At 43.6% G+C, this 18,094-nt stretch overlaps 1 protein-coding gene across 2 annotated transcripts in view; it reads right to left on the bottom strand.

Annotated features, from left to right (window-relative positions):
- The window catches only part of SVIL (supervillin), a 112,866-nt gene that overhangs the window by 49,379 nt on the left and 45,393 nt on the right, over positions 1-18,094 (bottom strand). For both annotated transcript variants that reach the window (XM_011949210.1, XM_011949211.1), the window contains exons 12-16: positions 15,364-15,459; positions 12,871-13,114; positions 11,851-12,427; positions 10,805-11,030; positions 3,032-3,158 (exon numbers count right to left, since the gene is read on the bottom strand). In XM_011949210.1, coding sequence (XP_011804600.1) covers positions 3,032-3,158; positions 10,805-11,030; positions 11,851-12,427; positions 12,871-13,114; positions 15,364-15,459 — 1,270 coding nt within the window. The remainder of the gene's footprint in view (positions 1-3,031; positions 3,159-10,804; positions 11,031-11,850; positions 12,428-12,870; positions 13,115-15,363; positions 15,460-18,094) is intronic.

The following is an 18,094-nucleotide window of genomic DNA, read 5'->3' as shown; positions in this document are numbered from 1 at the left end:
ACCGGGAGAGAGAGAGAGAGAGAGAGAGAGAGAGAATACCTAAACAGTTTTGCACAGGAAATGACAGCGCTGGCTAGGTAAACAGCTAGTGTTCTTAAGCTCTAGATCATCAATCCTCATTTTGGGGGGTGGGGGGTAAAATGGGGAAAGAAGGAACTGCCGGGTAAGTTTTCCATTCCCTGAGATGTGCCTGATCTTTTAGTATAGAAATGAAAACTCCAGCTTAGTATCTATTCATAGGTCCAAAAAATTTTTTTTGTTTTTGTTTGAGACAGGGTCTTGCTTTGTCACCTGGGCTGGAGTGCAGTGGCACAAATACTGCTCAATGCAGCCTCAACTTCCCGGGCTCAAGCGATCCCCCTGCATCAGCCTCCGAAGTAGCTGGGACCACAGGTGCGTACTACCACACCCAGTCAATTTTTGTAAACATGGGGTTTTACCACGTTGCCCAGGCTGGTCTCAAACTCCTGGGCTCAAGTGATCCTCTTGCCTTGGTCTCCCAGTGTTGGGATTACAGGCACGGCCATTGCGCTTGGCCCCCAAAGTAAATCTTAACATAATGAAAGACCCAAAATGAGATGCTGGCTGGGGCACCTCAAAGATGTTTTCTTTTGAGACCAATCCATTGACAGAAACAAAACATTTATAGACTTTACAAGACATCCTTTAATGTATTTTTTAACGTGACTCCAAGAAAATTTCAAAATGATCTATGTGGCGCACATGCTATTTTTATTGGGTGGTGCTGACTTCCATGCTGCATGTATTTTCATAGGAACAATGGAAGGAACTTCTAGAGTTCCCTCTGTTTCCTGCCTCTTCTATATTTCCACAGACTGCACACTCAAAAGGAACGCAGGAACTGTGAAGGGCGTGATGAGCTGACCATAACACCGGCTCCTTTCTGCCCTTGGTGCTAAAGATGGAAGGTTCCGGTACCTGCTCTCCTAGGTACCTCTCCATCAGCAAGGCTAGAGCTAGTCCGTGCAGCAAGCACCCCTGTTCAGGCCCCATGTGTCATGACTGTCTGTCCTTCTCCGGGGCAGCATTCAGACACCCCACAAACAGTGGGCATGTCAAGCCTCCTCAGCTATTGGGGGACTCTCTTAAGACAGACCAGGTTTAAGGTGCCTCACCCACCACATTTGAGCACAGCCAGGGGATGACTGAAAACAGTGCCAGCCCTCGGGAAGGAATGAGAAACACCTGACCTCCACAGAACCTGAGATTGCCCAATGTGGGCTACAAGGGCCTAAGACAGATTGGTTTATTTTAACTTCAAAGAGCTTACTGTCTCCAGCCAAAGGGAAGCAGGCCACTGAGGAAGAGTGGGAGAGTTCACCCTCGCTACAGGAACAGCAGCCTCCACGCGCCCAGAGGCGGCACTTCCCATTCCAGCCCCATCCTGCTTGGAAGCCCCGGGGCTTCAGGTCACTGTGTTTTCTACCCCAAGGGCAACTGCAGTCAACTGGCCTCTCTTGCCTTCTAAAAACCTTAGCCAGCCTTCAGGCGGTTCGGATCTCATCCTCCACTCAAAGCCTTCTGGCTTCCACACCTAAGGTGACCCTCTATTCTTCTAAGGGGGTAACGCACCAATTTCACTATTCACTGGGAACCTCTCCTGCTTTGTGCTTTTTGGCTTCATTTAAATTTCCACTGGCTCTCTGGGACTCCCAGTTCCTGATGGGCTGGGGAGTCTCTGCACCTTCCAAAATGATGGATAAGGGGCCAGGCGCTGCTTGGTGCCAGGACATAGTAGTTGGCAGGTTTGCTAATGAGGAATGTGTTAAAATTGTTTTTGAAGCAATAATTTCAAGATTCTTTTAAATAAAGTTTGTGGGTAACGGGGATACATTATTTGACAGATGGATTTTCTTTCACTTCAGGATCTCATTTTTGAAACCTGAATTTGACACAGTGTGTGAAAAATATGTGCATGTTGGTATACTTTCTAAACATCTAGTTACATTTGAGAACTTTACAAATGGCCGAGGGTTAAATGCCTTTAGTTATATTATCTTTAACACCACGTATGTCTCAAAGAAGAGAATTCAAATTGCCATTACAATGTAACCTAAGAAGACACAGAAGTATCGGATGAAGTAGTGTCAGAACTCCTGACTCACACTTCTATGGGCACATCTCATTTTTATGTAAGTTTCTTAATGCATGAAAGTCACATTCATCATCTCTCCCTTCCACAGATGCTTAACTCATTTTAGAGCTAGAAGGGGCCTGGGGATCATCTGGGTGAAAGCATTCTTTTTCTTTTCTACTTGAAGACTTCTGATCCTAGAAAGTGAGGAGGGAGTTCATCACCGGTGCATCATTTCGCCTCCAGCCAGAAGGTGCATTTGCAATCGTAGGGCCAGCCAGCAAGTCAGTTACCATCAGTTTTGAAAGTGTGCACTACCTGGTCAAAAGTTGGTCATCATCACATCTGTAATTTAATAATTCATCAATACTTTCGCATATGAAATGCTTGCTAGTATTGATCACCATGCATTACCTAATTTTGTTTCAACTTATACATTACTGTACATTCTCAATAAAAGGCATAGTCACTCATGAAACATGCTTAAATGATGAACTCAAGACTCATGAACCACAATTATGTCCTTATTTTTTATACTTAGGTTTAAAATCTCTGCATAGGAAACACAAGTCCATATTTTATATGCAACTTAAAGATGTTCAATTTTTTTCATTATAAAGGCTTTAATAGCACTCTAAAGCCAGACTTCATTTAAGAAGGTTTTTAAACTGAAGAAAAAGTACACACTTTAAATTCAGGCACTTGCTTGCTGACACAGTGTGTGTGTGTGTTGCTGATCCCAGTTCTAAAACATCTCCAGGCACAGCCTTCCACCCAATTTTAGCTGCTCTGTGACAGGCTCTCAGCGTGTACCCTAAGGGCAAAAATGCACAAATGCTTCACAGAGAAGGAATTAGGTGGCACATGCTTGTCTCTTTGATGCACTTCCAAGAGTGGTGTTAGTCTGAAGGCTTTTCCTAACACAAGGAACGTTACCTTCTTGATGAGGGACCGCCCTGCTTCCTGGGTGTGCAGGCTGCTGGCCGGAGCCTTGCCGCCCTCTTGCCTCCTGCTGAGTCTGTTTCTCCAATCTTCCTCCCCACTTTTCTTCAACAGTGCCAATCTAGGAGGAAAACATGCCAGCCACAAAGAGTTCAGCACCAAACTCTTCCTTGTGATGGAACCATAATGTAGGTAAGTGAGAAGGCTTTGGCCAAGACATGACCAGAGCCACCTCATTTTAACATTTTGAATTTCACTTATTCTGAAGACAGCATGTCTGGAAAAATAATAAAATCCCTTTTCTAAGATGGCCCCGAAGACTTTACAGTTGATTGAAACACAGAGTCGAAATGTGACTTGCTAGATAAAAGATGCACCATCATCCCAGCGGAGGAATGTCTGTTCCTTGGCCTTGGGCTGAAAGCAAGAGAACCGTCCCCAGAGAAAAATGTCTTCTAGCGAGGCCTTCTGGTCACTTGGTGAAATAACATTAAAGGAATAAAGCTGTGTTACAGAAAATGATGCAGACGCGGGCTTAAAAAATTGTTTTTTAAACAAAGCGTTATACAAAAGATACTCTATCACTAGTTTATTTTTCTGGTGTTGTTTAAAGGACATGGCTACATATAACTTTCTTATTCTCAGGTGTGACAAAAGAGCTGCAACAACTGAAACAAATAATGATTGTGGGTGAGAGAGAGCTCATCAATGATAAGCCAAAAATAAAATTAGAAGAGAGGGTTTATTGGAAGATAATATTCTGATTATTCTTTTTAAAATTGTCATGTATTATACTATAGAATTTAGGATCAGCAAATCTATATTTAAAGGTAAATATTATTTTATCAAAATACTTAAAATGCTTTATTACATAAGAAAACTATGCGATAGACTCTGTCAAGGACACCTTTAATTGTTTGCTTTTATTTCCACCTGGGTTTTAATAAAATAATGTTTCTGAGGCTATCCAAAAAAAGAAAAAACAAACCAAAAAACCATAAAGTTTGCCAGGCCTGGTGGCTTCCACCTGTAATCCTAGCACTTTGGGAGGTCAAGGTGGGTGGATCATGAGGTCAGGAGTTCGAGACCAGCCTGGCCAATATGGTGAAACCCCGTCTCTACTAAAAATACAAAAATTAGCTGGGCGGGAGGCTGAAGCAGAGGAATCACTTGAACCCAGGAGGTGGAGGATGCAGTAAGCCGAAATTGCGCCACTGCACTCCAGCCTGGGTGACACAGTGAGACTCTGTCTCAAAAAACAAACAAACAAAAAATAAAGCCATGAAGCACTTACAGTCTCTTAATAGCATCCCTTTCAATTAGAGGTAAAATTTGATGTTTATGACTGTTTCTCCTTAGGTGTTATAAGCCCTGTTTTTTTCCTACAAATGAATTTGATCTTTCTTATCCATCTTCTTTAGACAGAAACTATTTTCTACAAACCCATTTTTTAAAATTATCACTTCAACTTTCCTCAGAGGAAGGATATATACAAAAAAAGAATCTAAGTAACTGTTACTGTTACCTAACCTACTTTAGCTCAATGTTGATGTGACTTGACAGGAAGCTGCTTGAATACTGGAATCCTGAAAGGTTATTTTTCACAAACATGAGGTTGTTTCAGCTAACTGTATTGCCATGAATGAAAAAATCTTTTTATGCTGGACAAAAAAACATGGGAAAGATAAAATGTAAAAAAAAAAAAAAAAAAAAGGTGATGATCATTAAACTCATTTGAGCTTATGCTCAAATAATTTAAAGAGCAGGGAAAAACCAAATAACTAGATCCCTTTCCCTCTGTGCCACACCTGATGGGCTAGGTCTTATTGATATCACTAATGCATAATCCATAAATGGTATACATATTTTTTATCCATAAATATTAAATCCATAAATATTTTTTATCCATAAATATTTTTTATTTTTATGAATTTGTTTTAGAGACAGGGTCTTCCTTTGTTACCAGGGCTGGAGTGCAGCAGCACAGTCATGGCTCACTGCAGCGTCGAATTCCTGGGCTCAAGCGATAGTCCTGTCTCGGCGTCCAGAGTAGCTAGGACGACAGGTGTGCATCACTGTGCCTGGTTACTTTTTAAAATTTTTATTTTGTAGAGACAAGGTCTTGCTATGTTGCCTAGGCTGGTTTTGAACTCCTGGGCTCAAGCAATTCTTCCATGTCAGCCTCCAGAGTAGCTAGGACGACAGGTGTGGACCACTATACTCGGCTAATTTTTAAATTTTTTATTTGGTAGAGACAGACTCTTGCTATGTTGCCCAGTTTCGAACTCCTGGCCTCAAGCGATCCCCCTGCCTCAGCCTCCCAATGTGCTGGGATTGCAGGCGCGAGCCACCGCCCCTAGACAACAGTGTATTTTTAAGCAGCACATCAGCTGTGATCTCAATTTGGCCACTAACTCCCTGTGAGTACCTCAGTTCTCCCTCCTGTATCTGCCACATCAGGAGCTGGACCAGATGATCTCTAAGGGTCTTTCTTCCAAGCTTCCCGATTCCCATTAAATATATGTTTTGGAGATGGGATGAGATATATCCTATGATAAAAGTTTTGTTACGCTAATAAGAAAACAAATTTTGTACTTAAGAATCCGGCGACATCTACGTATGTGTACATAATCACACCTGTACTTGTCTATTTACTCAGTCAAATAATGGGAAGTAAGCTGTGAAGAAAGGAATCCCCCAAAGGAGGCGGGAGCTTCGAACTCTGGGCCTTCCCCCTTCCTCAATCTCTTCCTTCTCCCCACTTCCTTTCTGTTTTCCTCTTTCTGCTAAGTGGCAGCAGATACGATCTCAAATGCCCGTTCTCTAGAACTGTGGTAAGGCTGCCTTATTAAACTCATGCAGATCCCTTTGGATCAAGGTCTCATTTAGTCCTAACTCCTGTAATTCTCAAACGTTGAACAACACCCTGCATGCTACAAGAGCTACTTTGTGGGCTTGGACATGAAGTTTCAATTCCTTCAAGAGTTTTAATCCGCATCATTTCATAATATATATATGACTATGATTCATCTTTTCTCCAATTATTTTGAATGAGTCAGTTTTATTCTAATAAAATAATCTCACAAAATGAAATCGTTAAAAGAAATTGGTATTTGCATGCTGTACTTGAGCTTTCAAAGCATCAATAAACCAGACTTTCAAAAAGTAAGCATGCCAGCACTTTAATACCCAAATGAGAAGGAAGAAGTCCTTCCAGTTCATCATCTCGTGGAGCCAGGCACTCATCTCATTGATATTCCCCTTGCAAACTGGCCTCAGAACCAGCTTCCCTCACTTCACCTTCGACCCAGGCCAGCAGCTGCTCCTCTTGACCATCCACCTTGTTGATCAGGTTGGATCCAAATGATGAATTAAAAAAAAATCAAATTAATCTTCCTGAGTTTATTAGAAGTCATGAGCTCCGGTCTTTGAAGACCTTCTGAAAAAGAAGTTCTCAAAAGTCTAGGGCAAAGACACTAGCACCTGTGTCAACGGACGGTTCCCTGGTGGTTGCTTTGTGGCATCTAAAATTGACTTGGAAAAACCCAAGCTGTGGCATCTGAGATCACCGCCTCATCCACCTTATACTCTGCTGATCTGCACGGCGACCCGAGACATGGGGAACTGTTATCCCCATTCCAACCCACAAGGAACGTGGGAACATCCGGGTCAAGAATTCCATTGGCTGAGGTCACACTGGATGTTAGTGGGCAGAGAGACGTGACTGCAACCCTTGCCTGCCTGTGCTTGCTTCACTGTGGTAGAACGTTAGCTGACCAGACACATTTTTGTCACATTGTTTTAGGAATGGCATAGAATTCTGGCTTTCTTATAAGGTTTTTCCCACCATGGGAAGGCCTCCAAAGAATTCCTCCATTCTGAAACCCTGAAATTTTGCTTCTACATGTGCTGGCAGAGTTACCATTAGGGACTCCGAAGACTACAAAGTAACCAGAATAATCTGGAAGAAACTGTGCTTCCATGGAGCCCACATGGCGCTTGGAGCCAGCCCTTGCCTCCAGCCTATGGAGCACACGATGAATACCTCGTAAATAACACACACTAAAACTTGAGTGGGTTCTTCCTGTCCCTTTAGATTTCCTCATTGGTGTCCACCACGCTGCGGAGGGAGGGAGATCTTCCCAAATGTGTTCCTTCCTCCTGTGAGCTCACAGCCTTCTGGCTCACTGCAGACCGCCAGGCTCTGAGAGGGTCGAGGAGCCGACGTCTGGGTCTACACAGGACATAAATTCCTGCTGGTGCAATTCAAACAACTGTCAGCGCTTCTAACAACTGCCAAGCCGAAGTGCTGTTTGCAGGACTGTGATGCTGGGAGCCTGGGCAGCAGCTTGGCCTGGGGCTGTGTAAATCCAGGGAGAGGCATGACACTGGCCCGCTTACCCGACGCCTGGTCCAGGGCCACCATGACAGGTGCCTGCCAGGCCACCCGGGGAAACGGTGCCTCTTCTTCCATACCTCACACTATTCCAGCAGGGAATGCTGGCCTGAGAGCCCTGCTTGGTGAGAACAAGGACTTTAGACTCAGAGCGGTCAGGGCTGGGTCAAACAGGAGACACGACAACCATGTGCCCCTAATATTAAATAAGGTGTGTTTTCTCTCTCTCTTTTTTAGAATTCTCCCTTCATTTTAGAGAATTATAGGCACCCCATAGATCTCAGATAGGGCTAACCAACACACATAAGTACTTATATTTGATCTTGGTCTTTGCTGGTTCACAAGTTGGATAAGTGAACGAACTAAAGTGTTTTTTAAATGAGAGACAAATCAAACATTGGAAAAGGTGGGCCGGGTGTGGTGGCTCACACCTGTAATCCCAGCACTTTGGAAGGCTGAGGTGGGAGGATCGCTTGAGGCCAGGAGTGGGAGAGCAGCCTGGGCCACAGAGCAAGACCCTGTCTCTACAAAAAAATAAAAATAAAAAATAAAAAGTCAGCTGAGCATGGTGGTGTGTGCCTGTAGTCCCAGCTACTTGGGAGACTGAAGTGGGAGGATCATTTGAGTCCCAGGAGACTGAGGCTGCAGTGAGCTATGATTGCACCACTGCACTCCAGCCTGGACAACAGAGCAAGATCCTGTCTAGAAAAATAAAAGAAAAGAAGAAAAAGAAAAGGAGGGAGCAAAAGGGAACTGCTGTTCTCTTCTTACTCCTACATAAATCTAGGGCCCTCTGGTGGCTGAAATTTCCCAGCTACAGAGTAAGAACCTGGAGTTTGTGGCCAGCAGGTGTGCATGCTCACACATTCAATTCTGAATACATTTCTGGGCCATTCACGGAAACTTTACAGCCACCCTTGAAAGCCTCAGATGTCCACAAAGCCCAAGCTAAGAAGCTACATCTTTCCAGTATCTCAGTTTTAAAAATGAGAATTTTACAGTAGGATTAAAGCTTTCAGAAAAATACAGATCAACTAGAATTTACCAAAAAACAGGCAAGTAACTCAGGAATTATTGCTTAGTGGGTAGACACAGGACTTCTTCATGAAAAGTCCTAAGTCCTGATGGACAGAATATTCCCAAAGATGGGAAGGCTCCTTTAAAAGCCTTTGAAAGAAGGTGGCATAATATTAGTATTTTCCACTGGGGAATACCCCAGGGATATTTTCTCATGTGTAAAACATCACAACTTGTGTATGAGTGACATTTATTGTTAATTTCCTTAAATGATCTCTCTTCTTCCTCACCAAACCAGTTATCAACACTTGGGTTTCTGGGATGAAACTCTCTTCCAGCCCCATTTCCGTGGAAGAGAACTTCAAGCCTCAATAGGCCCAACTGCTTCCCCGATTGAAGACATCCTTTGCCTCACTGCACTGACCCCTCTGCCCCTTCCCTAGGCCCCTCAGCCTGCCAGGTCTAAGTTTTCATGAATCTTAAGTAAATACAGGAGAAAGTCAATCAGATTTAACAATCTTATTAATTTGTCAGTTGAAAAAGATGGCATCTATTATTTTATAAATAATATTCAAGAAGCTTGGCTTAAAACTAGAAAGAAGGGCCAGGCATGGCGGTGCACATCTGTAATCCCCACACTTTGGAAGGCTGAGGTGGGAGGACTGTTTGAAGCCAGGAGTTCAAGACAAGCCTGGGCAACATGGTGAGACCTCCCAACTCTACAAAAAATCTTTTTGAAAAAATTAGCCAGGCATGGTGGTACGTGCCTGCAGTCCCAGCTACTTGGGGAGACTGAGGCAGGAGGCTCACTTGTGCCCAGGAGTTCGAGGCTGCAGTGAGCTATGACAGCACCATTGCACTCTAGCCTGGGCAACAGAGAAGACCATGCCTCTAAGAAAAAGAAAGAAAGAAGGGGCCAGGCATGAGCTCACCCCTGTAATACCAGCACTTTGGGAGGCTGAGGCAGGCGGATCATGAGGTCAGGAGATGGAGATCATCCTAGTTAACATGGTGAAGCCCCGACTCTACTAAAAATACAAAAAATTAGCTGGGCATGGTGGTGCACGCCTGTAGTCCCAGCTACTTGGGAGGCTGAGGCAGGAGAATTGCTTGAACCCGGGAGGCAGAGGTTGCAGTAAGCCAAGATCGTCCCATTGCACTCCAGCCTGGGTGACGGAGGAAGACTTCATCTCAAACAAAAAAAAGAAAGAAGGAAAAGAAGACTTTTCATTGTGGTTTGGTATACTCTTAGGCAGTCTGAAATGTATCTAGAAAAATAAGAGTGGTCTGCCTAACAAAGCATGCAGACTTCTGTGTGGTGGGAGGTGCTGAGGCAGGGTGGAGATTGGCAGAACTGTGGGAAAAGGTGTTGGAAATGGTTCTCCTAATATGGAGTTGACAAGACTTTTCTTCACCCAGTTTTCCTATCACTATTGCATCATGTTTTTTACCTACTGAAGACTTTCTCCTTTTCTTTGTACAAATTTATGTGGTGCACGAGAAATTTTGTTACACATATAAAATGCAAAGTGATCAAGTCTGTATTTAGAACGTCCATCACCTGAGTACAATACGTTTATATTGAGTCACTCTACTCTGCTATCAAACCCTGAATTTATTCCCCCCATTGCATCTTTTGCTGCTTAATTCATCTATGTTAAGGGTTAATAAGGAAAACACATCCCCAAGGTAATTTACTTCCAATTCTCTGTATCTGCCTCATTTAAATATATTCCTCTGCACCCCACGTCATTCTTTTGAAAGAAATTAGGCTACTGTGTTATTTGACGCTGAAATGCAATCTTTCAAGCTATTACCTGACATACAATTTCTAAACGCAGTTCAGAAGAGTCATCCATTTTACAATCTGTAAAGGAAACAAAACTTGGATTCTAAGCCCAAAGACGTATACCCTGTAAGTAAATTTATCTTCACTCCCTCTACACAAATTTTACACAAGTCACAAGTGGTTTGTGCATTCAGTATGAACCCTGTGTATCTAAAAGGGGAAGAGTCAAAATCTCAGCTCCTGTCACTAGACAGTCCAAGAATTTAATATCATAAAAGACATTGGGACAGTGGAAGCAAATAAATAAAGCAGAAGTCTGTTTCTGTTTGTTTTCTCATCTGCGTCTGGAACCGGCCCTGTTGTCATTACCAAACCAGGCTCACGAGCAAAGGCAGTTCACTCTCAAACACCTCAGCTTCCCCAAATTACTCCAGGACAACAGCACAGCCCTGTTAGAAGCTGAATGTGTGATTTCATCTCTTTGCCCATCACTCAGATCGTTTTCTAAAGCAAGCTGTAAGCTCCTCCCTGAGACAATTACTTTTCGCTCACCGAATCTCATTACCTTTCTTTAATAGACATGGTTTTGCTGGGTGAGTCAAGAAGGCCCTCCCCTGTCGGCGTTTTGATCTCTCCAGCAGCAAACATCGCACATGGATTCTTGCAGAGCTTCTCCTGTGGCTGTTCCGAAGAATCCTGGGGCTTCCAGGACACCGGGGCTGCGGTTTGAGCAACAGTTTTCCCAGCAGCTGTCCCCGTCTGCTCGGAAGTGGGCTCCCCGAACTCTGCCGCTGGGAAGGAAAAGAGCAGCATCAGCACTGAACTCCTCAGGCGAACGTTCTTCCAGCGCTTCACCCCCAACAGCGCAGCTCTGGGAGTTCAAGCCGTGGGCACACGGCGGGTGACCCAATCCACTGGGATTTATGCAAATCTGCAGCACGCTACACCCGGAGAAAACCAAACTTCCCGGAGGGTTACCCACAGGGCAAAATGCTTCGTGACAATTGGTTTCTCTCCTGTGTGCGAGACACAGGAAGTCAGCTTTAACCATTTACTCCCGAACGATTCTAATTCTCCAAAACGATACTTTAACATTCAAATGTGCTATACTCACAAATGCAAACCCCTCTTATAACTTACGCTGTACTGTTTCACGCAAAAATAGAAGGAGGATGAAAGGCCCATGCAGTGTGGCTTGCTAGCCTGCAAAACAGGCGTGCAGGAAGAAACACTCTAGCGATTCAGAGACTGGGGTCAAGCCTTTCCTTAATTCCTTGTGCTTACCCAGCCTGGACCTTCGGGGTCATCTATTTCTAAAAGGGGCCACCAGAACGAACCAGCTCAGAAGGCCATTGTGTGAGTGACGTGACCAAAGTCAACAGAAACCCTATGAAGATGCGTGAAAGCGCTTCCGGTGGTTTTACTGCTGAAAACTTGATGTATCCTCTAGTCAGATCCGGGGTAGAATAGGATACCCACTGAACTTTTAACCAATGCTAGGTGTAGACTGCTTTTAGAACTCTGTTAAAAGCAATCATAGACACACAGGACAAATCAAGCAGAAACTAAAACCCAGTGGCTTTCTAAAGTTTTAGGGGCACTAGTCATTACCTCTTAGTGAAAACTTCCTTTTCATAACATTCTCCACCTCCACCTTCTCTTCAAAGGGCAGCCTGTCCCCCAAGTCCAAGTTTCCTTGTGCATTCGTTTTAGCCATGGAAAATTCCTTCGGTTCATCCCCAAGGTGGGTGATGGGAGGATTCGCCCGTTCCAGGCTTCCCTTTCTGGGAACGGCATATTTAGGTTCCTTATGGCTGTCTCCTTCCCTGGCTCTGTCCAGGATGGAGTAGGACACTTCTGCTTCCTCAAAGGACCCATACTTCTCCATCCCACTGTCTCGACTTGTCAAAGCTCTCTTGCTTTCTGTCTCTCCATATTCTCTCAACATTCCCTTGTTCCCGCTACTTTCTACCAAGGGCTGCCAAGCTTGTGATTTCAGAATGCTTCTAACTGGAGAGTCCGAATTTTCTATCGAAGAAGAAAACTTATGGTCAGTGGCACTTGCATTGTCGTCAGGAGGTGGCTTCGTGCGAAGTTCCCCGGCATACATTGGAGCAACCGTGGATGCTACGGTAGACGTCGATGTGTTCACGGCAGGTGAGAAAGGAATGAGCTTTCCACTCTGCACCTGGAACGACACAGTTAAAAAGTAAAAAAGCTGCTTGAAAAATATCCCCTATATAAATCCTGGTTTATGAATTGACAGAAGCTGAAATACTTGATTTGATGTGGTTTCACTGTTTCTCTTAGTGGAAAACCATTCCGGAACATAGTTATATAATACGTTTCATTAAACAAAATCCTCTGGGTGAAATGCAGCTGTGCATACTATTTTTTTCTCTCCAAAATGGACTCATTCTACAGATTTCCGCAAGCAAGGTATGAAAACAGAAAAAGAGCAACATACATGGTAGAGTTCTCATTTTTAGGAAGAAAGCTATCACCGCATCACCTACAGGCAGCAGTTTCCTGGCAGAGCACCTTAATTACATCACTGACCTCGGAGGAATATTGCAGTGCAATAATTGAAGAACACACACACAAACTGCAATCAGACTAGAGCACACGCACCTGCTCCACCTCTCCCAGCGTGACTGGCTGAGTTTGATAGCGAGCGTTCATTCTCCTCTGTCTTATGTCGATTCTGTTCCGGGTAGAAATCGCTTTCGAGACTGGCTGGGACAATTTGTTAAACAAGGCCAACTTTTCGGCTAAGCTTAGAGTGGAGGAATCAGGTTCTCCTTGCTCAGCAAGCTCTTTGCCCTCATTTGTCTGGTCCTTGGCTAAAGCCTTTTGGTGAGCAGAGGCCTGTAATCTGAAAACAATAAAATGTCAGCAACAAAGGTACCAACAAACAAAAGCCCACTGCTAAGTTTCTATGTTAACTTTCTGCCAAGTGTCACATCATTTTGCAAAGGGCTTCTTTTTCCCTAAACACATCTAGGACACAGGCAGGCAGCTGTTCAGCTACTCAGCAAGCAGAGTCAGCACAGGACACTTATGATCATCGCTTCTACAAAGAGCAGACTCTGAGCTCTGAATTATTTCTACAAACTGAATTTCCTGTTTAAGACACTGAAGTCAGCTTGGCCATACCTTATCGTAGACAGACAGGTGGCATTGTTAGTATCCTAATAAATAGAATGAAAGGGAGTCGTAAAGCATTACCTATGGTGTATTTAGACCTCATGTAAAGACGTGGTTCAGAAGGTGGTCTTTCATGTTAAATAATTAGGAAATGATATAGTCATCTATCAACAATGTAATAACAGAAGGTCTTGATTTTCACTTGCTAAAGACAAATGGCTTAATTCTTAAAGAGTCACTGCTTCATTTTAGCATTTACTCTTATAGGTTCCTACCAGTTTTCTAAAAGGTACTTAAATCTGCAATTTCCAGTAACCAGAGTAGTAAAGAAAATTTCAGGTGATTATAAATCCCTCCAACTGGCCAGGTCCAGTGGCTCATATCTATGGAAGGCCAAGGCAAGAGGATCACTTGAATTTAGGAGTGGGAGACTAGCCTGGGCAACATCGTGAAACCCCATCTCTACAAAAAATATAAAAATTAGCCAGGCTTGGTGGTGTGCACCAGTGGTCCCAGCTACTTGGGAAGCTGAGATGAGAGGATCGCTTGAGCCTGTGAGGTTGAGGCTGCAGTCAGCAGTGATCAAGTCTGGGTGACAGAGCAAGACTCTGTCTCAAAAATAAATAAATGAATACATAAATCAGTAAACAAATAAATAGCTCCCTCCAACTTCCAGCCAGAAGAGAAGGAAAGCCTGAAGTCTTCACCGTCACTGTGAATCTCTAGAGGTTTTTAATGCAATATACCTTCTGCCCCTGACCAATCCGATTCTCAGATCTAGTAAAGGAGATATTCTGCCTTGACTCCTGTGAATCCCCAATGCACAGGCTGTCCCAGGCCAAAGAGCAGTCAGCCTCCATGTTCCAGGTGTATAATGAGGCCAGTGACAAAAAAGCCACCTGAGCCTCAGAGTCCTCCGTGGACCTTGTGCAGTAACCAGGAGGGCAGGGAAACCTGCTTCTCCGAGAGGGCCCTGCCTTGGGTGTGCCAGCTTTATCCCTGCACTGCCATTATTTTTAGCTTTTGTGGTTTGGCTCACATAACAGTAAAATGAAGGGATGTGACCTGGTGTAAGGACATAATTGTAAAGCACCACAATCTAAAACACGATGGTAAAACATCTACGTTTAGACAGTATAAATTGTTATTTTCCCAGTCCCAAAATATAATGGCATTGTCTCTCTATAAATTAGAAAGAGGGAGGATTATTTTCAGCATGTATTTGTGTCTACAGGTGTTTGAAAAAGACTGGGTCTTCTCAGCATTTCAACATTCAGATTAATGTCCCATTTTTCTTTTCTTTTTCTTTCTTTCTTTCTTTCCTTTTTTTTTTTTTTTTTTGAGACCGAGTCTCGCTCTGTCACCAGGCTGGAGTGCAGTGGTGCGATCTCAGTTCATGGCAACCTCTGCCTCCTGGGTTCAAGCGATTCTCCTGCCTCAGCCTCCCAAGTAGCTGGGATTACAAGCACATGCCATTATGCTCAGCTAATTTTTGTATTTTTAGCAGAGACGGGGTTTCACCATGTTGGCCAGGATTGTCTTGATCTCCTGACCTTGTGACCCACCTGCCTCAGCCTCTCAAAGCGCTGGGATTACAGGTGTGAGCCACCTTGCCCAGCCAATGTCCCATTTTTCTATTAATCTTTATTAAGTGCTACAACAGTGTTTAGATGAAGAACAAAATTTTTGAGGGATGACCATCATTATGAAAAACAAACAAAGCAACTGAATACGTGAGTTAGTGTGATTCTAGTTCTAACACATAACATATGCAGAGAGACGAAATGTTTTCCCACGCATGCCAGCATGTAGTTATCAGCACCTTGCGCTATGACAAAACAAAATGCCACACATTCTGAACAACTCACGTCACTGACTTGTTTGTCAAACAAACGACAGACATTCAAGACTTTAGGATGCATCTGCTGTTCGGCACCTTTGCACCGGGTGCTGCATGCATCTGTATCTGTCCAGTACCTGGCAGGCTGCACAGCACTCCTAGCTACAGTGGGGCTAGGAAGTCTCGCCATTACAGGGTGGGTGCCCCCAGAACACGAAGCAGGGATAGGTTCACTTTAAAAGGAATTGCCAAAGAGGAAACATTCATAAGGAGAGAGAAGAAAAGAAGCATTAAGGACAGCATAGTTTTAAATTCAGAAACGTCAAATCAAAAATTTTAACAGAATTTTTTGCTAATTATTTTTGGGGAGAAAAAATCACGAAAGACCTTGAAAAGCAAATGCAAACTCAGGAAATAAGAGATAGCAGCTACCCAAAGCAAATGGGGTAAGAATAGGTGTTCAGAGCTGGGAGGATTCACTCTGTCTCGAGAATATATGTCTTGGTGTTAAAAAAAAAAAATTAAAAAAGCAAGTATTAGCCATCAAAAAATCAGTAGATTATGTCTGTGTTTTAGAATATTGTTTTCAATCTAAATTTTTTCTTTCTGTTTTTTATTTTTTTTAATTAAAAAAAAATTTTTTGGAGATGGAGTCTGACTCTGTCACTAGGCTAGAGTGCAGTGGCATGATCTTGGCTCACTGCAACCTCCACCTCCCAGGGTCAAGCAATTCTCCTTCCTCAGCCTCCCAAGTAGCTGGGACTATAGGTGCATGCCACCTCGCCCAGCTAATTTTTGTATTTTTATTAGAGATGAGGTTTCACCATGTTGGCCAGGATGGTCTGTCTCAATCTCTTGACCTCGTGATCCGCTTGCCTCAGCCTCCCAAAGTCCTGGGATTACAGGCATAAGCCACTGCGCATGGCCTTTTTTTTTTTTGACAGAGTCTCACTCTGTCGCCCAGGCTGGAATGCAGTGGTGTGATCTCAGATCTCGGCTCACTGCAGCCTCCACCTCTTGGGTTCAAGCAGTTCTCCTGCTTCAGCCTTCCGAGAAGCTGGGATTACAGGTGTGCGCCACCACGCCCAGCAAATTTTTTTGTATGTTTTAGTAGAGACGGGGTTTCACCATGTTGGCCAGGCTGGTCTTCAACTCCTGACTTCAGGTGATCCGCCCACCTCTGCCTCCCAAAGTGCTGGGATTACAAGTGTGAGCCACTGCGCCCGGCCTCAATCTACTTTTTAAAAGTATCAGTGTTCTTATACAATCTATAGGCACATCAAGGTAGATTTATTGAGCCTTAAAATGGGATTAATTTTTCTTATATTTACCGTTTTGCTCCCATGGGTGTCTGCTTCTTATTTTACACCAGCCATTCAGATATTTCTTTTTAAAAAAACAAACTGATTTGCAAACAGTTTCTAATGAGTACAAGGATATACTTAGCTACAAATGCACCAAGAAACTGAGGAACAACTTGGGGAGGAACTGCAGGCAGCTGATCTAACAGCAGGTCCACAGAACGGGGCACTGACAAAAAGGCCTTTTGGGATGTCAATAACCTAATGGGATGAACTTTTCTTTTTTTTTCAGGAAGGGTGTCTGTGTGTCCAAGGTAAGCACAAAGCCAATTAACAACTTCAACAACGACAACAAAACTAGGCTGGGTACAGTGGCTCACACCTGTAGCTCCAGCACTTTGGGAGGCTGAGGTGGGAGGATCACTTGAGCCCAGGAGTTTAAGATCAGCCTGGGCAACATGGCAAAATCCCATCTCCACAAAATACAAAAATAAGCCAGGTGTGGTGGTGGGGCCTGTAGTCCCAACTACTTGGGAGGCTGAGGTTGGAGGATCAATTGAGCTCAGGAGGTTGAGGCTGTAGTGAGCCAAGATGGCATACTGCATTCCAGCCTGAGTGACAGAGTGAGACACTGTCTCAAAAAAACAAACAACGCCCCCTCAAAAAATAATAAAAATTTTCACTTGATTGAAGCAATGATCTCTGAACGAATTACTCTGGGAAATTAATTCTGAATTTATTAAAACATATTGTTCAAAACAAACTTCTGGTTGTTTGGAAAGTTATCAAACTGCAATTTAATTTTTAGAAATTTCTGGCAATTAATCCCAGCACTTTGGGAGGCTGATGCAGGTGGATCCCCTGAGGTCAGGAGTTTGAGACCAGCCTGGCCAACATGGTGAAACCCCATCTCTACTAAAAATACAAAAATTAGCTGAGTGTGGTGGCACATGCCTATAATCCCAGCTACTCAGGAGGTGGAGGCAGGAGAATCGCTTGAACCCAGGAGGCGGTGGTTGCAGTGAGCCGAGATCCTGTCACTGCACTCCATTCTGGGTGACAGAGCGAGACTCTGTCTCAAAAAAAAAAAAAAAAAAAGAAAAAAAAGAAAAGAGATTTCTGGCGATTAAGAACAAAACAAACCCTTATCTTTTAGAAGGGCATACTGGGATATTTATGGATGAAATGGTAAGACCTCTAGTGTTTGCTTGAAAATAGCACAGGAGGAAAGGGGAAGTGAATGGGACACGGGCTGAGCATCGCCGGCCAGGAGGGGGCCAGGAGCGGGTGACCGTGGAAGCTGGGTTTCATCACAGGAATCCACCAAGTTTCATGTTTCTATTTTCCGTTGTCAAAGAGATTTTTAAAACACCAATATGCAGAGACAGAAACAAAATAGAACAAAACTCCTTTCAAGTTTTTCTAGAAGATACACATCCCATTACAGTTTAGAGAGACCACAGTAAACAAAACCCCTTAGTACTAACTTCCCTGTGGCTTTTAGCTAAACCACCTCCCCAATGCCTCCTTTTCATTGAATACTCTTTAAATGTATATATATATATAT

This window comes from Colobus angolensis, unplaced genomic scaffold (assembly GCF_000951035.1).
Source record: "Colobus angolensis palliatus isolate OR3802 unplaced genomic scaffold, Cang.pa_1.0 Scaffold293, whole genome shotgun sequence".
NCBI classification, from domain to species: domain Eukaryota; kingdom Metazoa; phylum Chordata; class Mammalia; order Primates; family Cercopithecidae; genus Colobus; species Colobus angolensis.
Note: the sequence above shows the minus strand (reverse complement) of the source record. Positions and strands in the feature narration are given on the sequence as shown.